Genomic DNA, 27849 nt, shown 5'->3' with positions numbered 1-27849 from the left:
CCTAAACATGCTGTTCAACCACAAATGGATACTGTATGTAAAATTCAGCATACTGATGTTTTCCGTTTTAAATCGGAACCAATTTCCTAGTCTTTGCGGCAAGGACTCAGAAGGCAAGGCTAGATTCAGTACTAGACATCTTTCAGCAGCTACCAGGGTTCCAATGTCAGGGTTCCAATGTCCTGGCAGCTCCACTGCTGATGCCTGCTGTGAGTACTCTTTAAAAAAACACACCACCCTAACACCCAGACTGGTTATTTAAACTAGCCACCATTTATATTTCCCAGACAATGATCCAAACATGGCATTCTTCTAGGGCAATGTGCCAAAATTAAAATAATGACTATAGCAAACCAACAGGCACCATGTGGTGCACCAATGTCACCAGGTAAGCTAACCAGGGCAAAGCCTCACCAGAGTGTAGATTGCCTAGGGCCATTCAAACCTGCAGCCAGGCTGGATAAGGGCCATGTATAAAAGGGTTTCTAACCCAACAGCTGAAGTGGCTCAAGTTAAAGGGAATCAGCACATAATAAAAATAAGACACTCTACTAATATGTTTGTTAAACAAGTTTTATTTGCCCAAGTCAGCCCAAACATGTTGTAGACAAGAATCTGGATGGATATTTAATATGATCAGATCTCCAATTGTTAATACTGATGGTTGCTTGAACATAGTATCGTGTAAAAACACCCAGAAAGTATTTTGTGGTATGGGGAGAAAACATAAGTCTGAACATGGACAAGCAACCACAACGGGAACTTCCTGAACAGTACATATTTGGAAGGCATTCCACCAATTCCAGTGCTCCGTTTCATCCCTTTTCCTTTCACCAGTTAGCTCAAGAGCAAAATAATTTAATCTACTGCTATGGAAGGATTAAGATTATTCCAAGGGAAAGACAGTCAAGCCTTGTACAAACTAAGTTTATAGCAAAGAAAACGTGGTTATGCTTAACATTGTGAAACACTGCAAAACACTTGAGAAATGATGCATAGATAATAAGGGAAAGGTCTTCAGTTATAGCATGAAATAGCCATCCCTTAACTGGCAATCTTTCAGCAGGTTATGCTAGATGTTTGCAGGGCATGGAAAGGGTACAAATGAAAACCAAATAAACACATAAAGAGCAAAAGATTTAGAAGATTAGCCATTTAAATATTTATTGGGGTGGGGGAGAAACACTGGAATGCATATAGATGCCAAGGTCTTGGAGAACCTATTGTTAATTTTATTTGTTAACCTTTTTTAAAAAAGAGGAAGAAGAAGAAGAAGCTTGAGTCAGGTGGCAATATGGACTGGACAAATGCCCTTGGGCAACATTCAGATAGGGAAAAACATTTGTATACAATTTAAGGTAACAAAATGACCAAGAAGAAACTGTACCTTATTTTAACACCCATGAAACAAACCACAATACCACCCTTATTACAAACTGTCAGAATTTCTACTTAAATAGTTAACATGTGAAAAGCAAAGGATTTGCTTTTAATATAAAAATAGGTGTATGCCTGCAGTACATTCTGAAGTCCATTCAAATCAATAGCTAAGCACGCATTGATGTCAATGGAGTCTGGGCCCTATGGAAATCTGTAGTCAGTTCCTTTGGCAGCATAATTATGATCACACCTCAGCAATAAATAATGTTTTAGTCTAGAAAAGAGAAGAGGGAAAGATGATCCCATTGTCACCAGTACACTAAATACACAATTTCAACATCAGAATTTATACATATATACAACCTGCATAAATGTATTGTAAGATTACAGCAACTAGCAATAATGCAAAATGCAGCTATGTATAAAATTTCACTGATTTTTTTTTAGAGAATGAGTATATATAATGATGTGTATAAAATATCAGACAAGTGGATATATATACACACACATACTATTTATATATTATATATAAAGAACAAAATACCATGAAAAATGTTGCTTCAGCTTAACATCACAGTCAAAATTTGGGCACCACTTAATGTAGTATCAAAGATTGTGAATCAATAAAAACTGATTATGTAATTTATTAATATGAAGGAGTTACATACTCATCAAAAAGTCTTCATTTCATTTATCAAATGTTTGGGCTGAGAGAGGTGGCGGCGGGGAAACTGGGCCTGCTCTTAATAAGGATTCTAAAAGAACATCTTTTGAAACTAATTCAGTTTTGAAAACAGAAAAAGCTAATTTGAGCCCCATTTCCCATTCTATACAGAAAGGAAACCACCATGGCTAGATGATCAACTAAGCAAGTGTTCCAGAAAAACACACACACACACACACACACACACACACAAATATTGGTCCAAAATGGAACTGCAGCTGATCACTAACATGCTTCTGAACAGCCTATTTAGCACCAGTATAGGAAGTGAAAGGGCCACTTGACAACAGGCAGGTTTGAGTTAGACCAACACAGACCTCACTACGAAATAACAGGTATTTGTACAATAGACGGTGCATATTTCAGAAGGGCTCTGAAACCAAAGTATAAATGCCTTTCGATTTTCATGTTCCATCATTACCTTTTGCTCAGGCTAAATCATTAGTTCATTTCACTACCCACCCTGCTTGCAGAGTACGGTTCATCCATATGTAACCTATAAACAATATATTAAAGATGATTATGTTAAATAGCTGGATAAGTAAATGGTCAACGAGGAAGTAATGAACCTACAGAAAACACAGAATCTTTCCTTTCATTTTCTGTCAGGGCAGGAGTCTTTCTGATCCCTGAACACTGCAATTATAGTTTTGCATGATATTTATTTTAGATGCTTAACTCTTAAAAATGTGTATTTGCTGGTCGAGGCCAAGAAGATGACATCTGCTCCTAGATCGCTGCTGTGAATAAATTGTGGCATAAATGTTGCCTTCCCAATATGAAAGATTTCTCTTTCATGCAAATAAGTATTCAGCAAAACCACTGAATGAAAGCAGAGAGAGAAGGCAGAGCAAAAGGTCTAGTTCCATCAGAGTAACTTGTGCTTGGAAATTAATTTACATACTAAAAATGCAATCTTGAGGCTCTTCTCTTCTTAGACAGGGAATAAGAACTACTCCTCAGCAATAAGTAGCACTAGTTTTCTGAGAAATGCAAATAAGAAATCCAATCTGGCAGAAACCATAAAAGTCCATTAACTGCTGTCATTCAAAATTTTCTTCTCCCAAATTTACAACTGCTTTATTGTACAATCATAAAATGCAATCTGTTAAGATGTTCTAGCAGGGGTGCAAACTGAAAAGCAAATTAGCTAAACTGATTGGGTTTCAAGATACCACTTCAGACTTAAAGGTTCCATAAAAACAATGTCATTAATAAACTCTGGAAAGAATGAACAGGAAGAGATGCACATATAAACTTGCTTTCAAGCTTTTTCTTAGGAAACGTAGCACAAGGAAAAGTTACTCTAGAGAGGCTTCATTATAAATAGGGAGTAGAGCTGATAGACCACTATGCAAGGCAGGGTGCTGAAGGCCTTTTAACACATTAGCAGCTCCCCTTATTTAAACAGCTTTGCAAGAAGAAGAAAAAGAGTTTTAAACTTGAATTAACTTTTTTAACTTTGAAATTGCTTGGCTGTCTTTTCCCTTGAGCAGAAGCATCCTTTTAAATCAATGGAGGGACAATTTAAATGACAAGGGTCAGCAACATCCAAAACTGTTTTCAGGAACAGACTGCATTTTCACAGGAGAGGCTGTTGATGGTAATTTGTTCGCTGCTGTGTAAGGGAATGAGCTGGAACTGCTGGATAGCATGTTCCTTGAGGCAAACTGGATGCATTGTTCTGGTATGTGAACATATCCATAGGCATACCCATTTGTTGGGCATAAGGGACTGTATTAGGAGGCGGAAGGCAAGAATTCTGGTTCATGTAAGCAGCAGTAGATTCTAGACCGGTGCTGAAATACAAAAAGAAAAGGAAAAAAGACATTTTGTCAACATGCAAAACAAATGGCAACCCTAGAAAGATTACGCCATTTGCAAGACGTCTTCAATACAGCCTTGTTGATGGAATACCTTAAATAAGCTGCCTGACCAGGCTGAGAAGTTACTGAAGAATTCATAGTTGGCGGCAAGGACCTCAGTGGACCAATCTGATCATTTCCTGGATTGTAGCCTTGAGGAACACCATGAACCACATAGTTCCCACTGTGAGGGTGCATGGGATAGGACTGCAATGGAAACAGAACAACATTACGGGTCTGAAATTGCACAGGTAAAAAACCAAGAGGGGGTAGCACACAAAAGCTATGGCCAGTTTTTTATGTGGCAAAAGCACTGCACTAAAGCTATGGTTTTTAAAACTCGCAGGAATTGTTCCCTGAGGGAATAAAAAGAAAGAAAGAGCAGGTGTTTTATAGCACAGCATCAAGGTCATTATTGCACTCTAAGCTTCTATCACGATGGGGTGGTTATACACAGGCTTAAATCCTCACTTGGTCACAAGATTTGCCAGGTAACCATAGGCCAGGAATAGGCAAATTTCGGCACTCCAGATGTTTGGGACTACAATTCCCATCATCCCTAGCTAACAGGACCAGTGATCAGAAATGATGGGAACTGTAGTCCCAAATTATCTGGTGGGTCGGAGTTTGCCTATGCCTACCTTAGGCAATCGTTTTCCCCAAATTAATCTGTCTCACAAGGTTACTATGAGGATAGAGTAGGTGGGAAGAAAACCATGGTTGCTGTTCCAAGCTCCTTGGAAGAAGAGTAGGAAAAAAGTCTAACAAATAAAATATTCAGGTCTTGTTCCTTTAAAAGCCATATTCTACTAGTACCTTAAGGTGATAACCATCTAAACCATACTCAGATTGAACCCACTGAAATAAATTGACTTATCCAATGATTTCAGTGGGGCTGCTCTTAGTATGACTGTTGGCCCCTTAACTATAACTATCGCTGGTTTTTAATCCTCATGAGGAAGCAGCATTATTTTCAAATGACAGGAATATTAGAATTTAAGATGTCTAATACTCATAATTTCCTTTACACCCTCCAATATAATCAATCTTCCATCATTTTTAAGAGTTCACTGCAATACATAATAGCTAAATGCATCATCTTTGATGTGGCAGTTACCATAGTAACTATTCTTTCCACACTGATTATGTAAAATCCACCTAATATATGCAGCCACTCCCCCGCCCCCTTTTGCACTTAATTATTGCCTGCTCATTTTCCTCTCCCCACTCCCTTAGTTTATTAAAGCAAACGTGAGTGTTTGGAGTGAATTTTCAAGTTATTTAATTTAGCACACAGAGAACTTGTAGCCCAAAGGAGCAAGCAAGAGAAATCAACACTTTACTGGACAACACTGCTTTTGTCCTTCCATGATACACTTCATTGTCAAAAATCTCAACACTACAACTCAAAACATGTGCACCAACAGATCTCTTTTGTTTTACTTATTATTTGGTGTCAACATAAAAACATTGCAATGGTGGTGTATCACCCAAAATTTTGTACTGCAGTATGCCTAATTCCTAAGTCCCTCTATCAGTTAGCCCACAAGCCTTTTAACTAGACTGCTCATCAATGTAAAGTTGAACAAGTAAATCTATCCACCTGATTTGCAAAGCTACAATGAAAACATGTTTAACTTGGAAAACTTACTGGCTTGGATCTTATTTCGCAACACCCCCACCCACCCAACTGTAGCTCCCCCAGGAAGGAGGCGGTGTAAAAACAATTATTTTGCAAATACAGTCATACAACACAATCTTAAGCATGCCTACTCAGAAATAAGTCCAACTGAATTCAATGGAGCTTATTCTCAGGAAAGCGGAGTTAGGATTCAGGGGGAGAAACACAGAACCTGCTCCCCTCTTTGGATCCAAGCCTACAAGAAATTTACAATTAAAGCATTCTCCGAAATCTGTTAACTATGTGGTATGGGTTAAAAAAAAGAAAGAAATAGCTGTGGGAGAAATAAATAGTAGTTATCAATGCTGTTTCGCTTGCGTGTATGTTGACATGTAATGCAGCAGGATTCAGAAACCTTAAAATCTTAAGTTGCTAATGGAGCTCACATTGCAGCAACTGTTCTCAAAAGAATCCTTGCTAGACAGGGACACTGACCTGCACTGGAACACCAGCGGACGTGGGTGGATAGGGTGCAGATGAATGCATCTTTGAGTATGAGGAATACATAGGCGCTTCATTCATCAGTTTGTTGTAGAGCTCCAAAGCTTCCAAGGCTTTAACATTTAGTTCAGACAATTCCGAGTGCTTCCTAGTTCAAAAAGAGTGTTGTCAAGTGTTTGCAGTTATGCACTTGTCCGTGTGCTAGACATTAATGTGCAGCCTGTGAGGTTAAGAAGTGACTTGGAAAGAAGGTGTTTGCTTCTCAATACCAAGTCTGAGGAGGAGTCTCTACATCATGCTTCCCTGCAACACACCCAACCCTTTGCTCAGTTCCCATAGTTATCATGCAGCCTTCTTCAACCGAGTGCCTTCAGATGTTGTAGACCACAACTCATACCATTGCCAATCACTGCCCATGATGGATTGAGGATGGTAGGACCTTTAGTCCAAAGTATCGAGAGGGTCCCATGTTGGCAAAGGCTGCTCTACAGGATACATGAGCTTCCTAAAGTTACCTAGCAGTTTTACACAAGCAATTCCCAGAACCTTTTAAGTAAGAACTTAGCTATACACCTCCACGATACTTCTCCATCAAGAGGGGACAATACAGTTGAAGGCTATGACAGAAGACATGACTGTTAAATCTGCAGGATTTCTAAAATTCAACAGCTAAGTTGATAAGTTATCCAAACAACATTAGGGGGTGAGGAGTGGGAGAGAGAAGCTGAAAATAATTAGGATTTATATCTGTTTCCGAGACCAAAATCCACTTGGTTTGTTCTACTGATAGCGCTACCCCCATAGTTAATATCCCTCCCCCATTATGCCTTCATTCAGCACTCAACCAAATTGCAGGAAGTGGTCACTTGCTGAGAACACAGAAACAAATTAAGATGACTAGACCTACACCATCTTACAGGTGGGTTCCAGTAAACCCACAAAGAGTCCCACATTCCAAACCTATTTGCAGCCTGAACTGCCCTCTTCTTTGCTTGTGCATGGCCTAAGTACAACAAAGCTAATGTCTTGTTTCAAGCTTGTAAACAAGCCTGGATAAGTTGAAAGAGGTCTATGGAGAAAACATGACAGTCTTAAGTCTTCTATGTGCTGCTTAAGCATACATTCCCATTTTACTCATACGTATTGCTCAATTGTCTTACCTATCAATTTCCTCTAGTTTTTCATTTATCATGGGACTCATCTGTTGGCAGATATCTGAGAATATACAAATATTGATATTTGTTCAGTTAAATGTTCATAGCTGAGGAGGCTGCAAGCGATATAAATGGGGCTGATATGCATAGCGATAGGGGAGTCTCACCTCCCACCTTTCTCCCAGACTGCCACTTAGCTTATTGAACAAAGGACAATAGATTATGGAATAGGACTGCTAGCGCATTTATTGGCAATCAAAAATACCTTCTAAATCCAGGAGATCAGGAGAATCAGGTTTAGGGTCCGATGGATCTATGCTCTGGAGTAACTGTAATGCCTTATCCATCTTACTCTGAAAGACGAAGAAAAACATCACTAGAAAGCCATGCAGAACTCTTAGGACTGCAAGTTCCCAAACTCAGTCAAAATTCAATAGCTTCTTCAAGGAAGTAGTATCTAATGAGACTTTGTACTAGTTGAAAGCAACCACACACCTCATCTATGTAAACGGGCTCCGGCTCAGCTTTTGTAACTTCCTCTGTTGTGTCTTCAGCAGAAGAACTTTTCTCCACAGTTGCAGCTAAGAGAACATGATAGCATGAGTTTCTCAATCTAAAATGTTTTCCAAGCAGTTTGTTTGTTTGTGTTTCTGAATCACTTCCCAATAAAACGGCCTGAAGCAAATTAAAACCAAAAACACCCAACAATAAAAATGCCTATAAAAACAAATCCAAGTTCAATACAGCTACAGGCTGGGACAGAAATCTCTGCTTAAGTTTTCCTACACGCAGCAACTCTTCACACACGGAAAAATAAGTTTTAAATTCTGCTCTTGTGGTGTACGACACTTATTTTAAAACACAAATGCACTGAGCTCAAAACCCAGATGGCAAATTAAAAGTCATTTCATATCATGACTTTTAGCAGTTTGACTTGTGATAGTTCAATGTTTTCGTTTGGCAACACCAAACTTTTTGATTAGGTTGCAACCGAGCGTTGAGAACCATCTATTCTCACATTTTCATCCCGCCTCCATCTGTGGCTTCACAGCAAGTGAAATAGTCTTGCCTTGAAATAATAATGCCACTGACAAGACATATGGGAAGTTACTGCTCATAAAAATGCAAGATCTTCTGTCATATTGCATAGGGTAAAAACGATTTAGCAATCAGAGCACAATTAGGCATTGTGAGTCAAGAGGATTAGAGCCAATTCCCAGGGTACTTAGTGACTTTGGACAAGTCATTAAATTTCATGGTATGTTCCTACATCAAATTGGGATAATACTTTATGTGTGACTTTTAAAGTGCTTTCAATACCAGCTTTTTTTATTCAGCTTACCTGACTCAGGCTCATCGTTTAAGTTAGAGGTCACAAAATTAGATGGAAACAATCCTATTCCTCTGTGATTTTCTCCTTTCCACCAATTGGCATCACTGAGCAATAAAGATTTACATTTTATTACACAAAACAGTCAACTGCAATATACTGTCCCTCACCTGTTTCCCTACAAATCCCTAGGATAGGCTCTTAATTTACAAGTGAATACTTTCTATAACTTGCCTTCTGTCATTCATAGCTCCATTAAAGATGAGCCACAGAAACAAACCACAACCGCTTGCTCTGCAAGACAAGCAAAGCACTGTAGGGACAGATTTGCAAAATGCCCAGCATCTGCTACAAGGTACCAAACTGACACAAGAAAAACTTGTAAAAAACCCTCCTAAAAAAACCCGTAGAAGCAAAAGCCTAAATATTTGTTCTCTGTGTGTATTTGACACCGTCTTACTATTTTCTCTAATGTTTAAATCTCACAAGTGTTCTCCAAAACCTCAGAGGTTGAAACAAATGAAACAATGAATGAATGAAACAAATTCAGTTAAGTCATTTAATATACAATCCTTACTATGCATTCAGGTTTATGAATTAGCATGTAACTATAGCTGTTTTACATGTGTTGGCGGTTCGAATCCCCGCGACGGAGTGAGCTTCCATTGCTCGGTCCCAGCTCCTGCCAACCTAGCAGTTCAAAAGCACGTCAAGTGCAAGTAGAAAAATAGGAACCGCTCCAGCGGGAAGGTAAATGCCGTTTTCGTGCACTGCTCTGCTTCGCCAGAAGCGGCTTAGTCATGCTGGCCACATGACCCGGAAGCTATCTGCGGACAAACACTGTTTGCCTCTGTATTTTTGTTGGAAGCTGCCCAGAGCAGCTGGGGCAACCCAGTCAGATGGGCAGGGCATAATAAACAACAACAATTACATTATTAATATTTAAAAGTCCCTAAGAATACTGCAGCATGTTGCCCAACAAACCATCTTCTGCTCCTCTGCCCAATTAAGGGCATTAGGATTAGGGCATTAAGAACAGCAAATTGAACCCAGCCAATTTTGCCAGTACTGGCATTGCACCAGGTCTTGAAGACACACCTCATTAGACAAGCATTCCTCTGAGCTCGAACTTCCTGATCTAATTGCTTTAATTGCACTTTTAAACTGCTTATTTTGATGTATGTTTTAAATGCTTTGAAGGAATTGTTTCATTGTGTGTTTTAATTATGCATGGGCATTTCATAATTGATTTTATAGCTGTAAACCGCTCAAAAGCCATTGAGGCATGTAAGCAGGGCACAAATAAATAAATAATCCACCATAAAGATTAATCACAATCTAAGGTTCATACACAACTATAAACCAGTTGGTTGAAAATGGCAGGTGAAAACTCTTTCTCGCAACCACACAGAAAGAAAGGGGAGGGGACATCACACAAGTCTAAGGCTCATGAAAGTCGCCATGCTTTTCTCTGCAAGACTTGAGTGAAGCGCTTTTAAATCAGTAAACCTCTGGAAGCACCTCACTTTAAAAAAAACACAACAACAACACAGTTGCTAAAGAACATGGAAATGGCTCCATGATTCAAAAGCTGGGACAGCTACAGTATCAGTCCATATCACAATCCAGAACATTTCTATTTCAAAGTTGTATTAATTTCAACAGAACTTCTATCCAAACCAATACTGCAGCCTGGTGCTTTGGTTTGGCTTAAGAGTGCGTTCCTGCAACTGAAGAACAATCCTACTGATGAAATTCATCTGGGCAAATTTCCTCTTACAACAGGACCTGCCCCTCTCCCCCCCCCCCCTGCACTCCCCCCACATCTGGGCCAGATGATTGGGGCTCTCCAGAACACAGATGCCAATGGATGACACCCTTTGCCTGGGAAGCAGGGCAAAGAAGAGTTGTAGAGTTTAGAGATGAAAAGATGAATGTAAGCTAATCTTGCCTCAAAGGGTTCCTTGTGGCTTACACACGCATGGAAATTCTGATCAAGCACAGAACCCCCTTGTATTTTGAGAAGAAACCCTCCACAAAGATTTAAGAATTTATCTAAATGCTTTTTGGATGTCCAAGGAAGTTTTACAATGATCACAGGGGTTCAAAGCATAATGAGCATGCAGTAATATGGCATACACGGTGGTATCCAATGTTAAGTCATATTCAGAGTAGATCCAGTGAAATGAATGGGCATGACAAATTTAGGTTCATGTCAATGGATCTACTCTGAGTAGAACTTTGTTGGCTACAACCCATACTGAGTAGTAGTAGTAATATTAATAGTAATAATATACTACTTATACCCCACCCATCTGGCTGGGTCTCCCCAGCCACTCTGGGCGGCTTCCAACAGATGATTAAAAACACATTGAGACACCAGGCATTAAAAAACCTCCCTAAATAGTAAATAAGTTTAGTTCAGCAGCCCTCTCTACAGATAGAGGTCTCAAAGTATAACATACCTGTCGTCCAAAACAACAATGATATCTCCACTCTTAAAGGTGAGTTCATTGTCCTCAACAGCTTCAAAGTCATATAAGGCGCGCACCTTTCTTGAAATTTTCTGATTGCTTGGGTGAACTTCTACAGGTGGGTATAAAGGTTTTGTTTCTGTTTGTTGTTTTTGCTCTTGCAAAGATAATTCAATAGCTATGGTTTGGAAAACAAAGAAATGCCTTTTATAATGTTCCAAATAATGATGAAATGTGTTAATAGCAGTTTTATTTTCTACCATAAAGTAACTAGCTATTTATTTATTGTTAGGGATATTAATAAAGTGCTATACACTGCAGTGATACCATAGTGGTATCCAAAAAAGGGGGAGGGAGAGGAGTAATAAAGGTAAAACCCAGATAAAACAGTTTTCATAAAAACCTCAAGCATTTCAACCTTAATAAACTTGAGATCCCTTCCCAACATCTAGCTCCTAGGGTCCAAGGAGTGCAGAGATCCTAGCTCACAACTGCGTTGCATGGAGCTTGTTTTTGAATACAAGGCTCTCTGAACTGGGTACTAATCCCAGCACTGGGTTAAAAGATGATGTGTCAGAACCCCTCTTAAACCATGCTCAAGAAAACTTAGTTAAAAACAAGGCAGCAGCTTATTCCGAACTCCTCACATCACACAGGGATGATAAGGCATTCAAACTGTAATCTCTATCCCATCCAATGTGGATCAGTGAGGGTTCTCTGGCGGACGGGGGCATTCTAGATGGTGGAGATAGCATTGTCTAAAGGATCCTATTCTTTTTGTACCTGTGGAAAGCCATGGGGGGTGTTACTGGGTTGTTTTTGATTTGCTTATGTATTTTGTGGTTTTATATTCTGATTTTATCCTGTGAAACACCCTGAGACCTGTGGGTGTAGGGCGGTATATAAATTTAATAAATAATAATAACAACCAATGCTATAAAGGTTGTTGATGCATACTGTGATTTTTAAAAATAATAATAGCATAGCTAGGAATAGTTGGTCTAAACCGGTTTCAGTTCATCATACAAATACTTATAATTATTACACAATCTTAAGTATTACTCAGATAAAAAATTGAATTGCAAATACATTACTGATTAACCAAGTATTAGTCAAATGTCTGGTAAGCAAAATGATTGTTGGAAAACTTGACTGACTGAGCCCGCTATTTACAATGATCTTAAAGAAGCAACAGGAAATAATCTGCATGCAGGTTCTTCAACAGGGCCCATAATAATATACAGTAAGGACTAAAAGCCTACAGTTTGCAAGTCACTTTAAATTGATACACCCCAAAAACAGTGCATACAAATTGAAGTTCCAGAGCTTCTAGCTACAAACTGATAAGTTGATGGAAAAATATTAAAGTATTCAAAACAAAAAGGCAAAAAGATGTTCATTAAACTTGAGTCATAACCCAGTATTTCTCAAGAAGGCTACTCTGGCGAGAACAAAATGCAAGTGGGGTTAAACGTACACAATATAATTTCATGTAAATCAGCTGAATTACTCCAGCTCACAAAGAGCTTCTTAAGTCATTCACCACTACTATGAGTGTGAAAGGTCTCAGACCTCAAGCTGCTTACAAGCTTTAGAAACTAATTGTCAGTTCTTGACAACTAGCAAAACAGAATGACAACACTAACAGAAAATTGTTAGAAGAGACAAGCATCCCAAGAGCTCAACTGAAGGGAAGAATAGCTCCAAAAGAATATGCCTTTTCTGAGGTATAAAACTTGAATTTTCCCTACTCCTCCCCCCCTTAAGAAAATAACTGCTCACTCTTCTCTTTGTCTTCCATTTCCTAACCCGTTTCCACCTCATTGTTCAGTCTTCTTTAAATGGAACATGTTGTGCATTTTAGGCATCAAAACACATCTCCAAGCATAAGCTTAGAAACACTTTAAATGTTATATTGCTCAAGATACATGGTGACTAATACTTTACCTTTAGCTATATCTTCATCCTCTTTGTTTTTGCTTGATGATGCACCATTCTTGGCAACAGCTGAGGGACTCTGTAAATGTACTGGCAATATTAATATACTACACCAAGTGGAAAAAGTTCTATATTTGCTTGTACTTTAAAAACAGCAGTGATACTGATGTAGCTGCCTTGTGGCAAGCATTTTTAAAACATGTTTAAAACAAGAAAGGACAGGAATCTCAAGAGGTGCTAGGAACACAGATTTTGGATAGGAACTCTTCAGTGTCATCTCAACTTCCAGCATTTCAGTCACAAGGTAATGGTATATACTGTCTCTAGACAAAATGCCAACTCAAGCCTCAAGAGAGTTACACCTAAGGCTAAGTATTATGTGAATGAGTTTGGACTCATGTGCTTGCTCGTACCTGAAGGAGCATCTCCACCCCCATCGTCCTGCCTGGACACTGAGGTCCAATGCCGAGGGCCTTCTGACGGTTCCCTCACTGCAAGAAGTGAGGTTACAGGGAACCAAGCAGAGGGCCTTCTTGGTAGTGGCACCTGCCCTGTGGAATGCCCTCCCGTCAGATATCAAGGCAACAAGCAACTATCTTACTTTTAAAAGACATCTGAAGGCAGCCCTGTTTAGGGATGTTTTTAATGTTTAAGGCTGTACTGTGTTTTTAATATTCGGTTGGGAGCCGCCCAGAGTGGCTGGGGAAACCCAGCCAGATGGGCAGGGGTATGTATGTATGTATGCATGTATGTATTGATTGATTGATTGCACACATCAATTTGGTCCTTGGCTCCCTATTTTGAGGCAAACCAGTTTGTCCAGGATAGAAACCTATGATTTGCTAAGAAAGAGGGAATGTGTGGGAGCAGAAGTAGTGATAAGAGAGGGTAGCAACGCGTAGCATTTCTATAACGTACTTCACGAGTTCAAAGGGCTTCATCTACATTATCTTAGTAATTCTTACAAAAACCTTGTAAGGTAGAGTCAGTATTTGGTACTAGCATCAGAATACATGCAGGTTAGCCCTGTCACAAGTAATACTGATCCAAGATTCCCCCCGCTCCAAGCACCTTTGCTCCCTGCCTCCAGAGTGACCCAAGTCAGTAACTGAGTAAGCAGAGCAGACCTTGAAAAGTTTCCCTCCAAAAAATGCATTAGACTAGAGTATTTCTTCAAAATACATTGCTTACTAGCACCTGCTCCTCCTGTTTCTTTTGCCCTGTATGGCAAATAGTTCGTCACACATACTGATTTTTCATAGCGCTACCACAACCCACTCACCCCTTCTTTTTGTTGAGGTTTGGAATTCATTAGCAGATCGATAAGGCTATATACAATAAACAGCAGTCGGTGGGGCTTGGTTTTAAAGTTCCCACTTTATGCACCTGCATTCATCAGGGTCATGAGTTTAGCTATGCTACAGTTCTTCATCTTGGCCATAAGAATCATAGTATAAAATTATGTTGCTTTAATAGCATTTCTTAAATAACGGAGTATATTTAGATATTTGTAAATATCTTTTTATAAAGATATAAAAATCTTTATAAAAAGAAATAAAAATCTTTTTAAAAGGATGAAATATACATTTGATGCAGGGTAAAATTCTGTCTCCCTATGAAAACCAGGCATTTACTGAAAATCAAGCATGTCAAAATATTCTGTGTTTTACTTAAAATGTCCTCATTTATCTGCAAAATTGTAAACATGCCGAAAAAGTTCTAACTCTAGTCTCTTACCTGTGATGCAGAGGTAGGAAATGTAACCCCTTCTTCCTTAAGAGATTTAATAGTTGCTGATATTAGACTGAACTGTGGGTCTTTCTGAAATTCTTCTGACCATTCAACCATTAAAGCTTTTAACTTTTCACATACTTTAGGATGACCCTAAAAAGACACAAACAAGCCCGGTTTTATAGCACAATCTACAAGGCCAATTTTGATTTTTAAAGCGTTGTGGCTAGGATCCAAAGAACCACCCAAATTAGCTCTGAAGGCCTGGGGGGATTTGGGGCTTGCGCCACACCTCTTCTGAAACTGAAGGGAGTTTCAAAAAAAGAAGAAGAAAAAAAAAGAAATTGTGTAAGGGTCTGCTGCTTAAGGTGGGGAAAGGCCCCCCTGAAGGAAAGAAATGCCATTAGGCACGGCCAGGTCCTTGAACATGGCTAAACTAGCTCTTTGGATCATGGCCTATGTTTAAATTGCCTCGTACTAAAATCTAGAGGTCAATGCAGCACTGATAATATGTCCACATGTTCACATACGCAATAGCAGAATGTAGAACTGGTGTGTGTGTGTGATCTGTTGCTCCCCATCTTCCAAACGGGGCATGTTGCTGCTGCTTTCTGAGAGGGAATGGGACATGGCAGTGGTAGGGTGGCTCAGATGCCACAGCAGAGCCAGGCCAACAGGCCCAACACAGTATTCACACTGGGCCTGCACTGTGTTGAACTCCCTGCTGCAGCAAGCAACACACTGTATTCAGAAGACGGGTGAGCAACACGCCCCCGCTGGCTCCTACTGGTTATAAATACCATTATTCGGGTTTATTATGTGCTTACGTGCAAATATTTTGCTCTTCCGGCTCTACTACTGTGCAGGGTTAAGATCTACCTGATTTCTCACGGTCTGTCATTCCTGCATGACAGTTGCCAATTCAGATCCTGCATGTTATGTTTTCTTCATTGCAGTCCATAATGGAATACTGCTGTGGAAAATCATTTCATGGTTTAGTCTCTTCCACTCATCTCTCTGCCCTATCAGTTCTGTTCAATTTGTCCCTTTCTGCAACCTAAGTTAAATATCAGCAGTCTATCGGACAGATGTATAGACACCATAACAATAAATTTCTACCCATTGGCTTTTATTAAATATGGAGCATGTTAGAACCTTACCTTGTTTATAATAACTCGTACTTCACTGGCAAAGTCGCGAGAGCAAATTTCTAAGTGAAAAATCTTTCCACAGTTTGAAACACAGGCTCCCAATAGCTAACAAGTGAAATTGAAGGCAAAAATTAGTAGATTAAAATAACCACATAAAATAACAAGATGTAAGAAATGATGAAGGTATTGGCCGTAACAAAGATTTACTACATCATCTACAGGTATTAAATAGAATTCAAAAGCGATCATCTAGTATTGCCTTATGATTAAAAAGAACTGTTTTAACCCTTTTCATAAAATAAGTATGTATTATACTTACAGTTAGTGCCTGCAGAGCAACATGGGGTACCTTGTGATTTACTCTCTTCAAAATGGCTTTGAGGCAATCTTTTGCTCTAGATAAAACAATATCGTTTTTCAGACTCTTATTTCAATAACTTAATTCACATGGTGGCAACCTGCAGGCCTATTCCCCTCCCTCCCCCAATCTTCCTGTCACTGCCACCCAAAGTTGGGCACCTCCCCTGACCATCCCCTTCTTCTGACACCTGGAGTGACTTTTGGTTGCTCTGGGCAATGGGAAAGACATCCCATTACTTTGTGGACTCCAGGGTTTTCTCTCTTGGTTGTATTCAAAACACGAAGAGCTGACGGGATGAGGGTTGCCAGCCTTAAAAAGAGCAGAGTTGAAGGTGGAAGAGCCAGCATCTTCCCACTCTCTTCACTCAACTCTGTTCTCCTCAAGACTGGTGGCTCCCTCCCCACTCTCACAGAGCAGACCATGGAGTAGAGAAAGAGAAGGGCCATCAGGCAGGCTCTGCTTGCCTGCTCAAACCTCTTTCTCTGGCACTGATGAGGTGAGCCTGCGACATGAAATATGTGGGAAACAGTGGCACACATCTCTCCAGGTTGTGTGTATGCGAAAGAGAAGAGGGAGAGGACAGAGTGTGTGTTTGTGTGAAGGGATGGTGATGGTGGGTGTATGCTCTGGTTTGAGAAAGGGGTGCACTCTGATCACACACACACACCCGACTACCTTCTCCAAAGGAATATCAACAAGATTGCCCACACTTGACTTAACTGAAAAGGAGACAGGAAATATTGGAAGGAAAAAGTCACTGAAAACCAAAGTTTTGGGACACAATCCTACCATTCATGTTGCAAAGGGAAGCTCCAACAGCCTTTTTTCCAGACCTTCAAATTCTGCATAGAGTCAATGTGTGAATGGGAAGCTGGATCACACCTATTAATTACCCCCTTCTTCCACACATTGATAGGATCTGTGTTCAGACAGCCTACACACTAAAGGTTTTCTCCACAAGACTGGGAACCCTGAAAAGGCAGGGTTATAAACTGCACACATACTGTCAATCAGGAGATACATCTCTGCTCCCCTTTCACATGCTGATCCAATACAGAATTTGAAGGTCTGAAAAGGCCTCATCTCTCCTCTGTCTTTTGGCTGCTTTTAGCCCTTGCAAAATTGTAGTTTTAAGTTAGGCAGTGCTATTTGCCACCAGAAGGTGGACTGCGGAAAAAACCAAAGCAGTATCATTAAACACAATTTGGTATACATTTTTAGCTTGCTCAAACAGAATAGGTACCAAATGCTTTCAAAGCTTGAACAAAGCACAGTCACATCCAAGCACACATTTTACTTCTTACAATTTAGTCTGAAAGCAAGCAAATATATCTTGCATGCATTTTTGGTAAAAATAAATAAATAAATAAAAGCTGCCAAAAAGAATGAGAACCAAGAGTCCAAGAGTTCTGGAAGACAATCACAAGGAAAAAAAGTTCATCTAAACAACACTGGCATTTACTAGAAACTCTAGGTTAAAAAAATTCTGCTACTTCACAACAGAAAGAGAATTTACTTAACAACCTGGACAGTTTCTCAAGTGACCTAGTTACAGTTTCTCTTTGCATCTTAAATGGATCTGATTTTTTATACAAGATGAGTTTTAACATAAGCCCATTACTGTGTATACCAGCCTGAATTGACTGGAATGAATAGAGCTACCTATCAGATCTGGGCACAGGAAACACAGATTACTCAGCAGAAACATAAAATGACATTCAGCGAGAGCTGGCAGACAGGACGAAGTGTCTTACCCATTAGGAGTGCTTCCAACTTTGTCACATATATCCATAATAACTCCCCAGTCTTCAGCTGTGTTGTACTCATTTGTGGCTTTTTCTATAAAGAAAAATAGTCCTTTGAGAATCAACACCTTTTCAAACACATATACTCTCTGTTAGAACTGCCACTAGCAAAACAACTGCTTTTTATTCTGTATATGCTCCCAAAGCTATAAACTTCAGTAGCAGTTTTTTCGTTCCCACCATAAGGAGACACACATTTCTCAGTGTGATGGAAAGAACCTCCCCACAGAACTGCAGTTACAAGGTCATCATTTTATGTGATCTGTTTAGTCTGAAAAGGCATATCTTTCATACCTCCTTTACCCAAGTGTAAATATATGAAATTTTGTACATTAACTCTTTAGAGGTGGGTACAAGTCTAATGTATCTGCTATTCATATTTTTTTTCAACCAAACTGTAGGATGGGTATGTCCAAAAAGCAGCTTGCAGCACCAGTATTTAGTTCTTAAAATTCTCAGTTCTTTCATAATATAATGGAGAAGAGATTACAGCAGCATTGGCTTACAGCAAGTAATGTTGCTGCCTTTAAGGCAACAACTTAAAACTTCTTAAATGTATTTACAAATCAAATAACTACTTTGCATCTTAGGGAAGCACTGGAGTTAATTCTCTGCTTTGTGGAGCTGGAGTAGAAGCTGGAAGATGACCCGACCCACCTCTTGCAGCTCTCAACTTCCCTGAGAATCTGTTCTGGAGGGTTCAGGACTACAGGAGGATGGGGGAAATTGGCAAAGATCACTCCCTTCCCTTTAATGGACACCTCCTGCTGACTCCAAAGCACTTGCACAACAGCATGAACGGGATTCAACCCATTTATTGGGCAAGAAGTAGGGACAAAACAAAGCTTGAACAAGCATCAGCACTGGCTCACAGAACTTTGTTTAGAGCTCGGAAATCATAGACAAATAAATGAGGCATTCAAATAAATGAATGTAAATTCTCTTGAAAGGGCACTGTTTTCTTCTGCCGTCTGTCCAAGCAATGTATGAGAGACTCTCAAGATCTGATCTGTGCATTTGTTAACAGACTCCTCCTGTAGAGCAACTTCAAAGCATAGCACTGCCAACCATTGTCAACAGCATGAATGGTGCCCTCCCACCTCTGCTGCACTGCAACTTCCATAATTCCTGATAATTGGGAGTTGGAATCCAACAACATCCAGAAAGCCAGATCTTCCTCACCCCTAGTCAACAGTTGTGAAATGATATAGAACGATCCAGTCCATAATTTTGCACTGCCCCCTGCTATCAAAGAAGGGCTAGCTAACTATTAAATCAAAGGGTTATGGCTCAGTTGTAGAGCATCTGCACTGCATGCGAAAGATCCTGGGTTGGATTAATTCCCAGCATCTCCAAGTAGGAATAGACATAAACCTCAGCAGAGACTCTGGAGACCTGATGCCAGTCATGCTGAGCTAGATGGACCAATGGTTTAACTCCATCATAATGTAGCTTCCTCTGTTGTTCCTTTGTTAAAAGAGCATCAGGTTTGAAAATGAGTTTACTTCTCTTTGGTTATTTTTCTTTTCTTTGGTGTCCTCTGCTCCGGGCTGTTATTGGGGTCTAAGGATTTCACACACACAAAGGACCCTGAATTGGTGGAAGGACCCTGAGTGAAAGGCAGGGAAGGGAAGACCTCCCAGGATGAGAGACTGGGAGAAGAAGAAAAAGTTCCCAGGTGAGAGTTGGGAGGCTCCACCACTTTCTGAAGGTTACAAGGGTTAAGAGCTACCTTTGAGAGAGGACTCTTATGTTTTCTTTTCTCTTTCTCTGTATTTGTATTTATATTAGTTTCTTTTAGCTTATTGTATTATGAAAAAGCTTTAATAAAATATTACACACACACCGAGTTTCAGAAATAAGTGTATTCATGTTTTGCCTTGATTTTTATCCACCAATTTTCAAATCCCATGCTAAGGCAGTAAGTTCCAAGCTGTATGGCACAGGAAATCAAAGGCTCCTGTGTGCCTGAAATATCCACCCACAAAAGTAGGTTGACTGTTTTATTTTGGAATGTTTAACCCTCTGGTCTTGTCTCTTCCTGATACAGTTCCTGCTGCCCTACTTCTGCATCCAAGTCATCCCCAATTAAGAGATGTAACACAGGAAATGCCAATTGCTTTGCTGCCTCAACCATTGCTCCAATCAGGAGGCGCATGCAGAACAGTTAATTCAAGCAGAAATATTAGGGGTGGTACTCCTAGGAGAATAAAGAATTCTTATCCATTCTACAAGTACTGTAAATCTTTTAGGCTGGAGGAGTAAACCATACCCCCTATTTATGCATTCAGAAAAAAGCAAACTGTGCCATAACTACCAGAAGCTCAGATAACAGTGAGACCTGATGGGTAGCTGTGTTGGGGAAGGCCCATACATTGTAAAATCAAACAATTAGTACTTCCATTAACTTCAACATACCTGATTAAGATAGATAATCAAAGAAATATCAACTTTTCAGTAAAAAAAAGGGGGGGGACTCATTGAAAGCTAACAAAATTATCTTGTACTGGGAACTATCACACTTTAAATAACTGTATGACTGAGAAAGGTTCTACCGTATTTTTCGCTCTATAAGACGCACCAGACCACAAGACGCACCTAGTTTTTGGAGGAGGAAAACAAGAAAAAAAATATTCTGAATCTCAGAAGCCAGAACAGCAAGAGGGATCGCTGTGCAGTGAAAGCAGCAATCCCTCTTACTGTTCTGGCTTCTGGGATAGCTGCGCAGCCTGCATTCGCTCCATTAAGACGCACACACATTTCCCCTTACTTTTTAGGAGGGGAAAAAGTGAGTCTTATAGAGCAAAATATACGGTAATTTGAGTAAAACGCTACATGCACATTTGTTCCCATTTCCAATGCTTCCATGTTTGTGCTTATCTCTAGCAGAAATTGTGGGAAGTACTGTACATGGTTCCTTCCCCTGACTCAGCTGTTAAGACTGTGCTCATAAAGACATATTTGCAATGATCAACTATTCAGTGGGTAAAGGAGAGAGAAAAGGAGATCAACTATCAATGCAGCATCACTTTCTCTGTGTGGTACCTCACTAAGCGAGGGCTATGCACACGGACACCTGTTTCTTTGCACTAACTGAAGTTGTAACTGCCTTTTTTAACAACAACATGCCTGCCAGATGGAGAACCACGTTAAACTTGTGCAGTTTAACAAGATACTATGCAAATTAGCATGGCAATGCATATTTATAGGGATCTACTTGGTTTGGAGAAAGAACAGAGGGTTATAGTGACTTAATCATCTTATATTTTCTTGGATCCAAATACTACATGATGATAGCCAACACATAAAAGGTGTCTTATTGTATGACAAAACAAAAAATAATTGTGAACCAATTACTAAAGCATACACTCCTGACTAGTTTGCAACAAGTTATAAAAAAAAAGACTGCAGGTTTCAACAAAACACATCCAGATGATCAGCATATTTAAAGCATTCACTTTTATACTAAGTGATCTAGCAAATTTGCTAGTTTCTGGTAATTAATTCAATTCAATATTCTAGTCTCCAATAATAGAAATGCCAATTCATTCTCCACTTAATTCAGGTATTCTATACTATCAACTCAGTATGTATGCAATCAGCCAGTGCCAGTGTGGTGTAGTGGCTAAGAGCGGTAGTCTCGTAATCTGAGGAACCGGGTTCGCCTCTCTGCTCCTCCACATGCAGCTGCTGGGTGACCTTGGGCTAGTCACACTTCTTTGAAGTCAGTCTCTCAGCCCCACTCACCTCACACAGTGTTTGTTGTGGGGGAGGAAGGGAAAGGAGAATGTTAGCCGCTTTGAGACTCCTTAAAGGGAGTGAAAGGCGGGATATCAAATCCAAACTCCTCTTCTCTTCTTCTTCTTCATGAAAAAGAGCTGCTTAGCCTAAAGCAAAGGTTGTTGAACCATGTATATTTTTCTGTAAGGACATAGGAACCAACAGGGTCCTATCATCTGACATGAAAGGTTGGCAGGTTTCCAGATTGCTCTATTATATGCATATAAAGCAATCTCCGTATAACAGAAAAGGAATGGATCATAAGAGAATGCTTTCTCCCAACTACAGTACATTACTATCTTTTCCACTCTCATTGTGTTTTATGAAGAGCAAGCAAATCACTTAACTTTTTTGTTTGATGTAACTGGTGTATGCTTTTAATAATGTTGACTGAAGAAGAGCTTGTGCCAGAAATCAAAGTCCATCTGCGTTCAACTCCCTACATATTAGCATTATCCTAGGAAGCTCAACAGCTGAACCTCTAGCAGAAGAGAGCGCTGTCATCCATGTATTTTGGCTCCCCACATTTTCTAAGAGTATCTGAATTACCATCTACAATAGACTATTAAGATATCCAATTCCTCTGTGATTTTTAAAGAACCCCTTAGATCTAAAAAAATAATTGTCAAAAACAATAAACTTCAGTACAGTGCACGCATACATGTGCAGGGAAGCTACAGAAAGGATTCAAGATTATTTTCCTGCCTTACACATTTTTGTTGAAATAGTGGTTTCAGAAACACACAATTTAAAATCCCATTGCAGATACTACTAGAGAATGTGGGAAGCAATGCTCCCCCCCTTTAGGCCTAAGTTTGAAAGACACACAGAGGTTAATACCACTAATTTCACAACTTTTACAGCACAAGACAGCTTGTAAAAAAGGTGCCTGTTCTCAGGTTTCAAAATATCCACCAACCAGGAATGACAAAAGCAAGCAGCTGACCACAGTTGATGTCACTGTAAATGAGGGGAAAAGTGTCCTGTCATGTCTGTTGATATATGGTCTGTTGACTAATAAACTCCAGGTGTAGTGTTCCTTCCAAGGCATCCAAATTATTACCAAGACCACTAACAATATTTATTTAAGATCCAAAACACATTTCTTTGACAGAGTGAGAGACAGTAGTACAGTGAAAGTACAGGAAGGCACAAGGTTAAGATTACCGTATTTTTCGCCCTATAAGACGCACTTTTTCCCCTCCAAAAATGAAGGGGAAATGTGTGTGCGTCTTATGGGGCGAATGCAGGCTTTCGCTGAAGCCTGGAGAGCAAGAGGGGTCGGTGCGCACCAACCCCTCTCGCTCTCCAGGCTTCAGGAGAGCCGCAGCGCCAGCCCCACAAGGTCGGGGGACAGCAGGGAGGCGGAACGCCGCCATCCCGCTGTCTCCCTATGTGGTTTAGAGGCTGACGGCGGGGAGATGCGTGCTTCTCCCCGCCGCCAGCCCCGCAAGCTCCGGGGACAGCGAGGAGGCGCGGCGCGTCATCCCCCTGTCCCCGGACCTGACGTGAAGGCTGGCGGCGGGGAGAAGAGCGCTCCTCCCCGCTGCCTGCCCCGCAAGCTCCGGGGACAGGGGGGAGGCGCGTCGCGTCTTCCCCCTGTCCCCGGACCTGTTGTGAAGGCTGGCGGCGGGGAGAAGAGCGCTTCTCCCCGCTGCCTGCCCCGCAAGCTCCGGGGACAGGGGGGAGGCGCGGCGCGTCTTCCCCCTGTCCCCGGACCTGATGTGAAGGCTGGCGGCGGGGAGAAGAGCGCTTCTCCCCGCTGCCTGCCCCGCAAGCTCCGGGGACAGGGGGGAGGCGCGGCGCGTCTTCCCCCTGTCCCCGGACCTGTTGTGAAGGCTGGCGGCGGGGAGAAGAGCGCTTCTCCCCGCTGCCTGCCCCGCAAGCTCCGGGGACAGGGGGGAGGCGCGGCGCGTCTTCCCCCTGTCCCCGGACCTGATGTGAAGGCTGGCGGCGGGGAGAAGAGCGCTTCTCCCCGCTGCCTGCCCCGCAAGCTCCGGGGACAGGGGGGAGGCGCGGCGCGTCTTCCCCCTGTCCCCGGACCTGTTGTGAAGGCTGGCGGCGGGGAGAAGAGCGCTTCTCCCCGCTGCCTGCCCCGCAAGCTCCGGGGACAGGGGGGAGGCGCGGCGCGTCTTCCCCCTGTCCCCGGACCTGTTGTGAAGGCTGGCGGCGGGGAGAAGAGCGCTTCTCCCCGCTGCCTGCCCCGCAAGCTCCGGGGACAGGGGGGAGGCGCGGCGCGTCTTCCCCCTGTCCCCGGACCTGATGTGAAGGCTGGCGGCGGGGAGAAGAGCGCTTCTCCCCGCTGCCTGCCCCGCAAGCTCCGGGGACAGGGGGGAGGCGCGGCGCGTCTTCCCCCTGTCCCCGGACCTGTTGTGAAGGCTGGCGGCGGGGAGAAGAGCGCTTCTCCCCGCTGCCTGCCCCGCAAGCTCCGGGGACAGGGGGGAGGCGCGGCGCGTCTTCCCCCTGTCCCCGGACCTGATGTGAAGGCTGGCGGCGGGGAGAAGAGCGCTTCTCCCCGCTGCCTGCCCCGCAAGCTCCGGGGACAGGGGGGAGGCGCGGCGCGTCTTCCCCCTGTCCCCGGACCTGATGTGAAGGCTGGCGGCGGGGAGAAGAGCGCTTCTCCCCGCTGCCTGCCCCGCAAGCTCCGGGGACAGGGGGGAGGCGCGGCGCGTCTTCCCCCTGTCCCCGGACCTGTTGTGAAGGCTGGCGGCGGGGAGAAGAGCGCTTCTCCCCGCTGCCTGCCCCGCAAGCTCCGGGGACAGGGGGGAGGCGCGGCGCGTCTTCCCCCTGTCCCCGGACCTGTTGTGAAGGCTGGCGGCGGGGAGAAGAGCGCTTCTCCCCGCTGCCTGCCCCGCAAGCTCCGGGGACAGGGGGGAGGCGCGGCGCGTCTTCCCCCTGTCCCCGGACCTGTTGTGAAGGCTGGCGGCGGGGAGAAGAGCGCTTCTCCCCGCTGCCTGCCCCGCAAGCTCCGGGGACAGGGGGGAGGCGCGGCGCGTCTTCCCCCTGTCCCCGGACCTGTTGTGAAGGCTGGCGGCGGGGAGAAGAGCGCTTCTCCCCGCTGCCTGCCCCGCAAGCTCCGGGGACAGGGGGGAGGCGCGGCGCGTCTTCCCCCTGTCCCCGGACCTGACGTGAAGGCTGGCGGCGGGGAGAAGAGCGCTTCTCCCCGCTGCCTGCCCCGCAAGCTCCGGGGACAGGGGGGAGGCGCGGCGCGTCTTCCCCCTGTCCCCGGACCTGATGTGAAGGCTGGCGGCGGGGAGAAGAGCGCTTCTCCCCGCTGCCTGCCCCGCAAGCTCCGGGGACAGGGGGGAGGCGCGGCGCGTCTTCCCCCTGTCCCCGGACCTGTTGTGAAGGCTGGCGGCGGGGAGAAGAGCGCTTCTCCCCGCTGCCTGCCCCGCAAGCTCCGGGGACAGGGGGGAGGCGCGGCGCGTCTTCCCCCTGTCCCCGGACCTGTTGTGAAGGCTGGCGGCGGGGAGAAGAGCGCTTCTCCCCGCTGCCTGCCCCGCAAGCTCCGGGGACAGGGGGGAGGCGCGGCGCGTCTTCCCCCTGTCCCCGGACCTGTTGTGAAGGCTGGCGGCGGGGAGAAGAGCGCTTCTCCCCGCTGCCTGCCCCGCAAGCTCCGGGGACAGGGGGGAGGCGCGGCGCGTCTTCCCCCTGTCCCCGGACCTGTTGTGAAGGCTGGCGGCGGGGAGAAGAGCGCTTCTCCCCGCTGCCTGCCCCGCAAGCTCCGGGGACAGGGGGGAGGCGCGGCGCGTCTTCCCCCTGTCCCCGGACCTGACGTGAAGGCTGGCGGCGGGGAGAAGAGCGCTTCTCCCCGCTGCCTGCCCCGCAAGCTCCCGGGACAGTGGGGAGGCGCAGCGAGTCTTCCCCCTGTCCCCGGACCTGATGTGAAGGCTGGCGGTGGGGAGAAAAGCGCTTCTCCCCGCTCCTGCCCCCACAAGCGCCTGAGGGGGAAATAAAAATTTTTTTCTTTATTTCCCCCCCAAAAAACATGGTGCGTCCTATGGGCCGGTGCGTCCTATGGGGCGAAAAATACGGTAAATCTCTAGAAGTCTGTTTTTGAATAATTTAACTGTACCTTCGCACAGAAGGCAAATGAGTGCAAGGAGCCTGGCCTCAATACTTCCAGAAGTTTTGGTACAAGCATATCTGTTCTTGCAATGTCTAGGTTGTCAAACCAAGGTCAGCCATGCAAGACTCCCTGCCTATTTCCCCAGTCCCCTACTCCCAGTTATCTGAACAGTTATGTCAATATATGTTGAGAGAAGGAACTGCATGAGAAACTGTCACATATCTCTGTCTCCAGCACCATTATGGCCTGAATGCATATGAACGAAGCGATCCAGTAGTTTAACTGCTAGAACTACCCACCAGGTTAAAACCCTTGTTCATCTTAGAATTTCAGCAAGCTATTAGTTCTCAGTTCCAGTCTTGCACCAGGGTGGTGGCGATGGACAGTGTTAGAAACGGAGATATGAAAGCTAGGAGCTAAACAGCACCTTAAACCTGGGTTATGGGCACAACAACAGAAGGTCTAGGCATGATTTTTTGCAACAAGACTACAAAGCTGGAAATGAATGAACTGCAGCTAAAATATTACAGTTATTTTTAGGTCTTCCCCTGCCTATCTCACCAATATTCTTAACAGGGTCTCTTCTTCAGTTTTTGGAGAGTTGCTGGAAGTGGGGAGGCAGAAAAGGGTCCTCCTTTCCTTCCACTCTACAATTTTAATCTGAAATCTTAGGTGCAAAGCTCAGAAACTGCTGGTGCTCATGAAATTTCCAGTCCCAAAAACACGCCTGGAACAATGGGTGATGGGGGGGGGGGAGACTTTTGCCCTTACAGTGGTACCTCAGGTTAAGGACTTAATTTGTTCCGGAGCTCTGTACTTAACCTGAAACTGTTCTTAACCTGAAGCACCACTTTAGCTAACAGGGCCTCCTGCTGCTGCCGCATCGCTGGACCACGATTTCTGTTCTGAAGCAAAGTTCTTAACCTGAAGCACTATTTCTGGGTTAGCGGAGTCTGTAATCTGAAGAGTATGTAATCTGAAGTGTATGTAACCTGAGGTACCACTGTATTCCTCTAGGTAGCTCACAGATACGAGATATTTAATAGAAGGAGCACCAGCTCTGGGGAATAAACGAACGTGATTCCTCTATGTATCTAAGAAACGGGCCAAACAAGTCTCTAACGCAGGAAAGAGGAATAACTTCACCGCAGCTTTGAGCGCCTGCGGACACCCTCAACCCCCACCAACCCCTCTTATACTTAAGAGGTGCCCGCTTCCACTCCAGCATCGATCCCCAACACTAGACGCCCCTCTTATTCGCCTGCCCAAGATTGCAACCTCAACGCAACAAAAAGTCCCCGAAAGGTCTTTAGCGGCTTCCTTTAGTGTTTGTAACCCAAAACAATTGGGAAGGGTGGAGAGGGAAGGAACGAGGGAGCTCAGGGTCGCGCCCCTCGGCCTTGGTCCACGCGGGGACCCCCCACCCCGGGGACCCCCCCACCCCCCACCCAGGAAGCGTTGCTGCAACGTCGTCCCCAGGGGCCAACAGGAACTGCCGGTTCTGTCATCGGGCCTCTTGCCCAAGAGAGCCTCCCGGGAAACAGGGATCGCCGGGTTCATTCCTCCCTTCTCCCTCCCGGCCCCGCCCCGGGGTCAGCTGCCTCGACGCGGCGCCCCGGCCCCTCTTTCCCGTGGGCACTTGGGCTACCTGCTGAAGCCCAGCGACCCCTCGCGACCCCGTTTTCCCAGGCGGAGGGGGGTGGGCTGCAGATCCCACCCGCCCGGGACTCACCCACATCCTGCTCGAAGGGGTTGGAGGCGAAGAGAGGCATGGTGGCTATTATAATAATGGCGGCGAACGGCGAAACCACCGGGGCGCTCGGGCCCGGCTGCTGCCCCCAGGTAAGGAAGCGACTCGGTGCGCAGCTACCCCGTCTCAGCACAGCTCCGCCCCGCCCTCGGCTCCCTTTCCGCTCTACTTCCTCTTCCGCCCGCTCCGTAAGGACCCCACCTCGCCTCCGTCCC

General features: G+C 43.9%; 1 protein-coding gene across 2 annotated transcripts; it reads right to left on the bottom strand.

Annotated features, from left to right (window-relative positions):
- Positions 1-559: 559 nt before the first annotated feature.
- STAM2 (signal transducing adaptor molecule 2) lies at positions 560-27849 on the bottom strand. Of its 2 annotated transcripts, none has more exons than XM_083410294.1 (14): positions 27617-27849; positions 17985-18069; positions 16189-16264; positions 15879-15974; positions 14725-14871; positions 12997-13066; positions 11041-11161; positions 8588-8682; positions 7741-7826; positions 7511-7598; positions 7252-7306; positions 6086-6239; positions 4022-4176; positions 560-3903 (listed from the first exon to the last, which is right to left on the bottom strand). In XM_083410294.1, exons 1-14 carry the CDS (start codon positions 27654-27656, stop codon positions 3687-3689), a joined length of 1485 nt encoding a protein of 494 aa, XP_083266420.1. In that variant the 5' UTR covers positions 27657-27849; the 3' UTR covers positions 560-3686. The 2 variants fall into 2 exon arrangements, with proteins under 2 accessions (XP_083266420.1, XP_083266419.1); XM_083410293.1 differs by having other exon boundaries at positions 11041-11227; positions 27617-27795.

Source organism: Podarcis tiliguerta (genome assembly GCF_965153285.1).
Source record: "Podarcis tiliguerta genome assembly, chromosome: 1".
In the NCBI taxonomy this organism is placed as follows: Eukaryota; Metazoa; Chordata; class Lepidosauria; order Squamata; family Lacertidae; genus Podarcis; species Podarcis tiliguerta.
The sequence above is the reverse complement of the archived record's forward strand: the minus strand, read 5'-3'. Positions and strand labels throughout refer to the sequence as shown.

Bases quoted from the DNA above. Each gene is read 5' to 3' on its own strand.
- STAM2 (XM_083410293.1), bottom strand. From the start codon at position 27,656: ATGCCTCTCTTCGCCTCCAACCCCTTCGAGCAGGATGTGG. The intron at 4,177-6,085 runs GTCAGTGTCCCT...TTTCCATTGCAG, and splicing joins CCGCTGGTGTTCCAGTGCAG to TCCTATCCCATGCACCCTCA. The intron at 3,904-4,021 runs GTATTCCATCAA...TTTGTATTTCAG, and splicing joins GGTCAGGCAGCTTATTTAAG to CACCGGTCTAGAATCTACTG.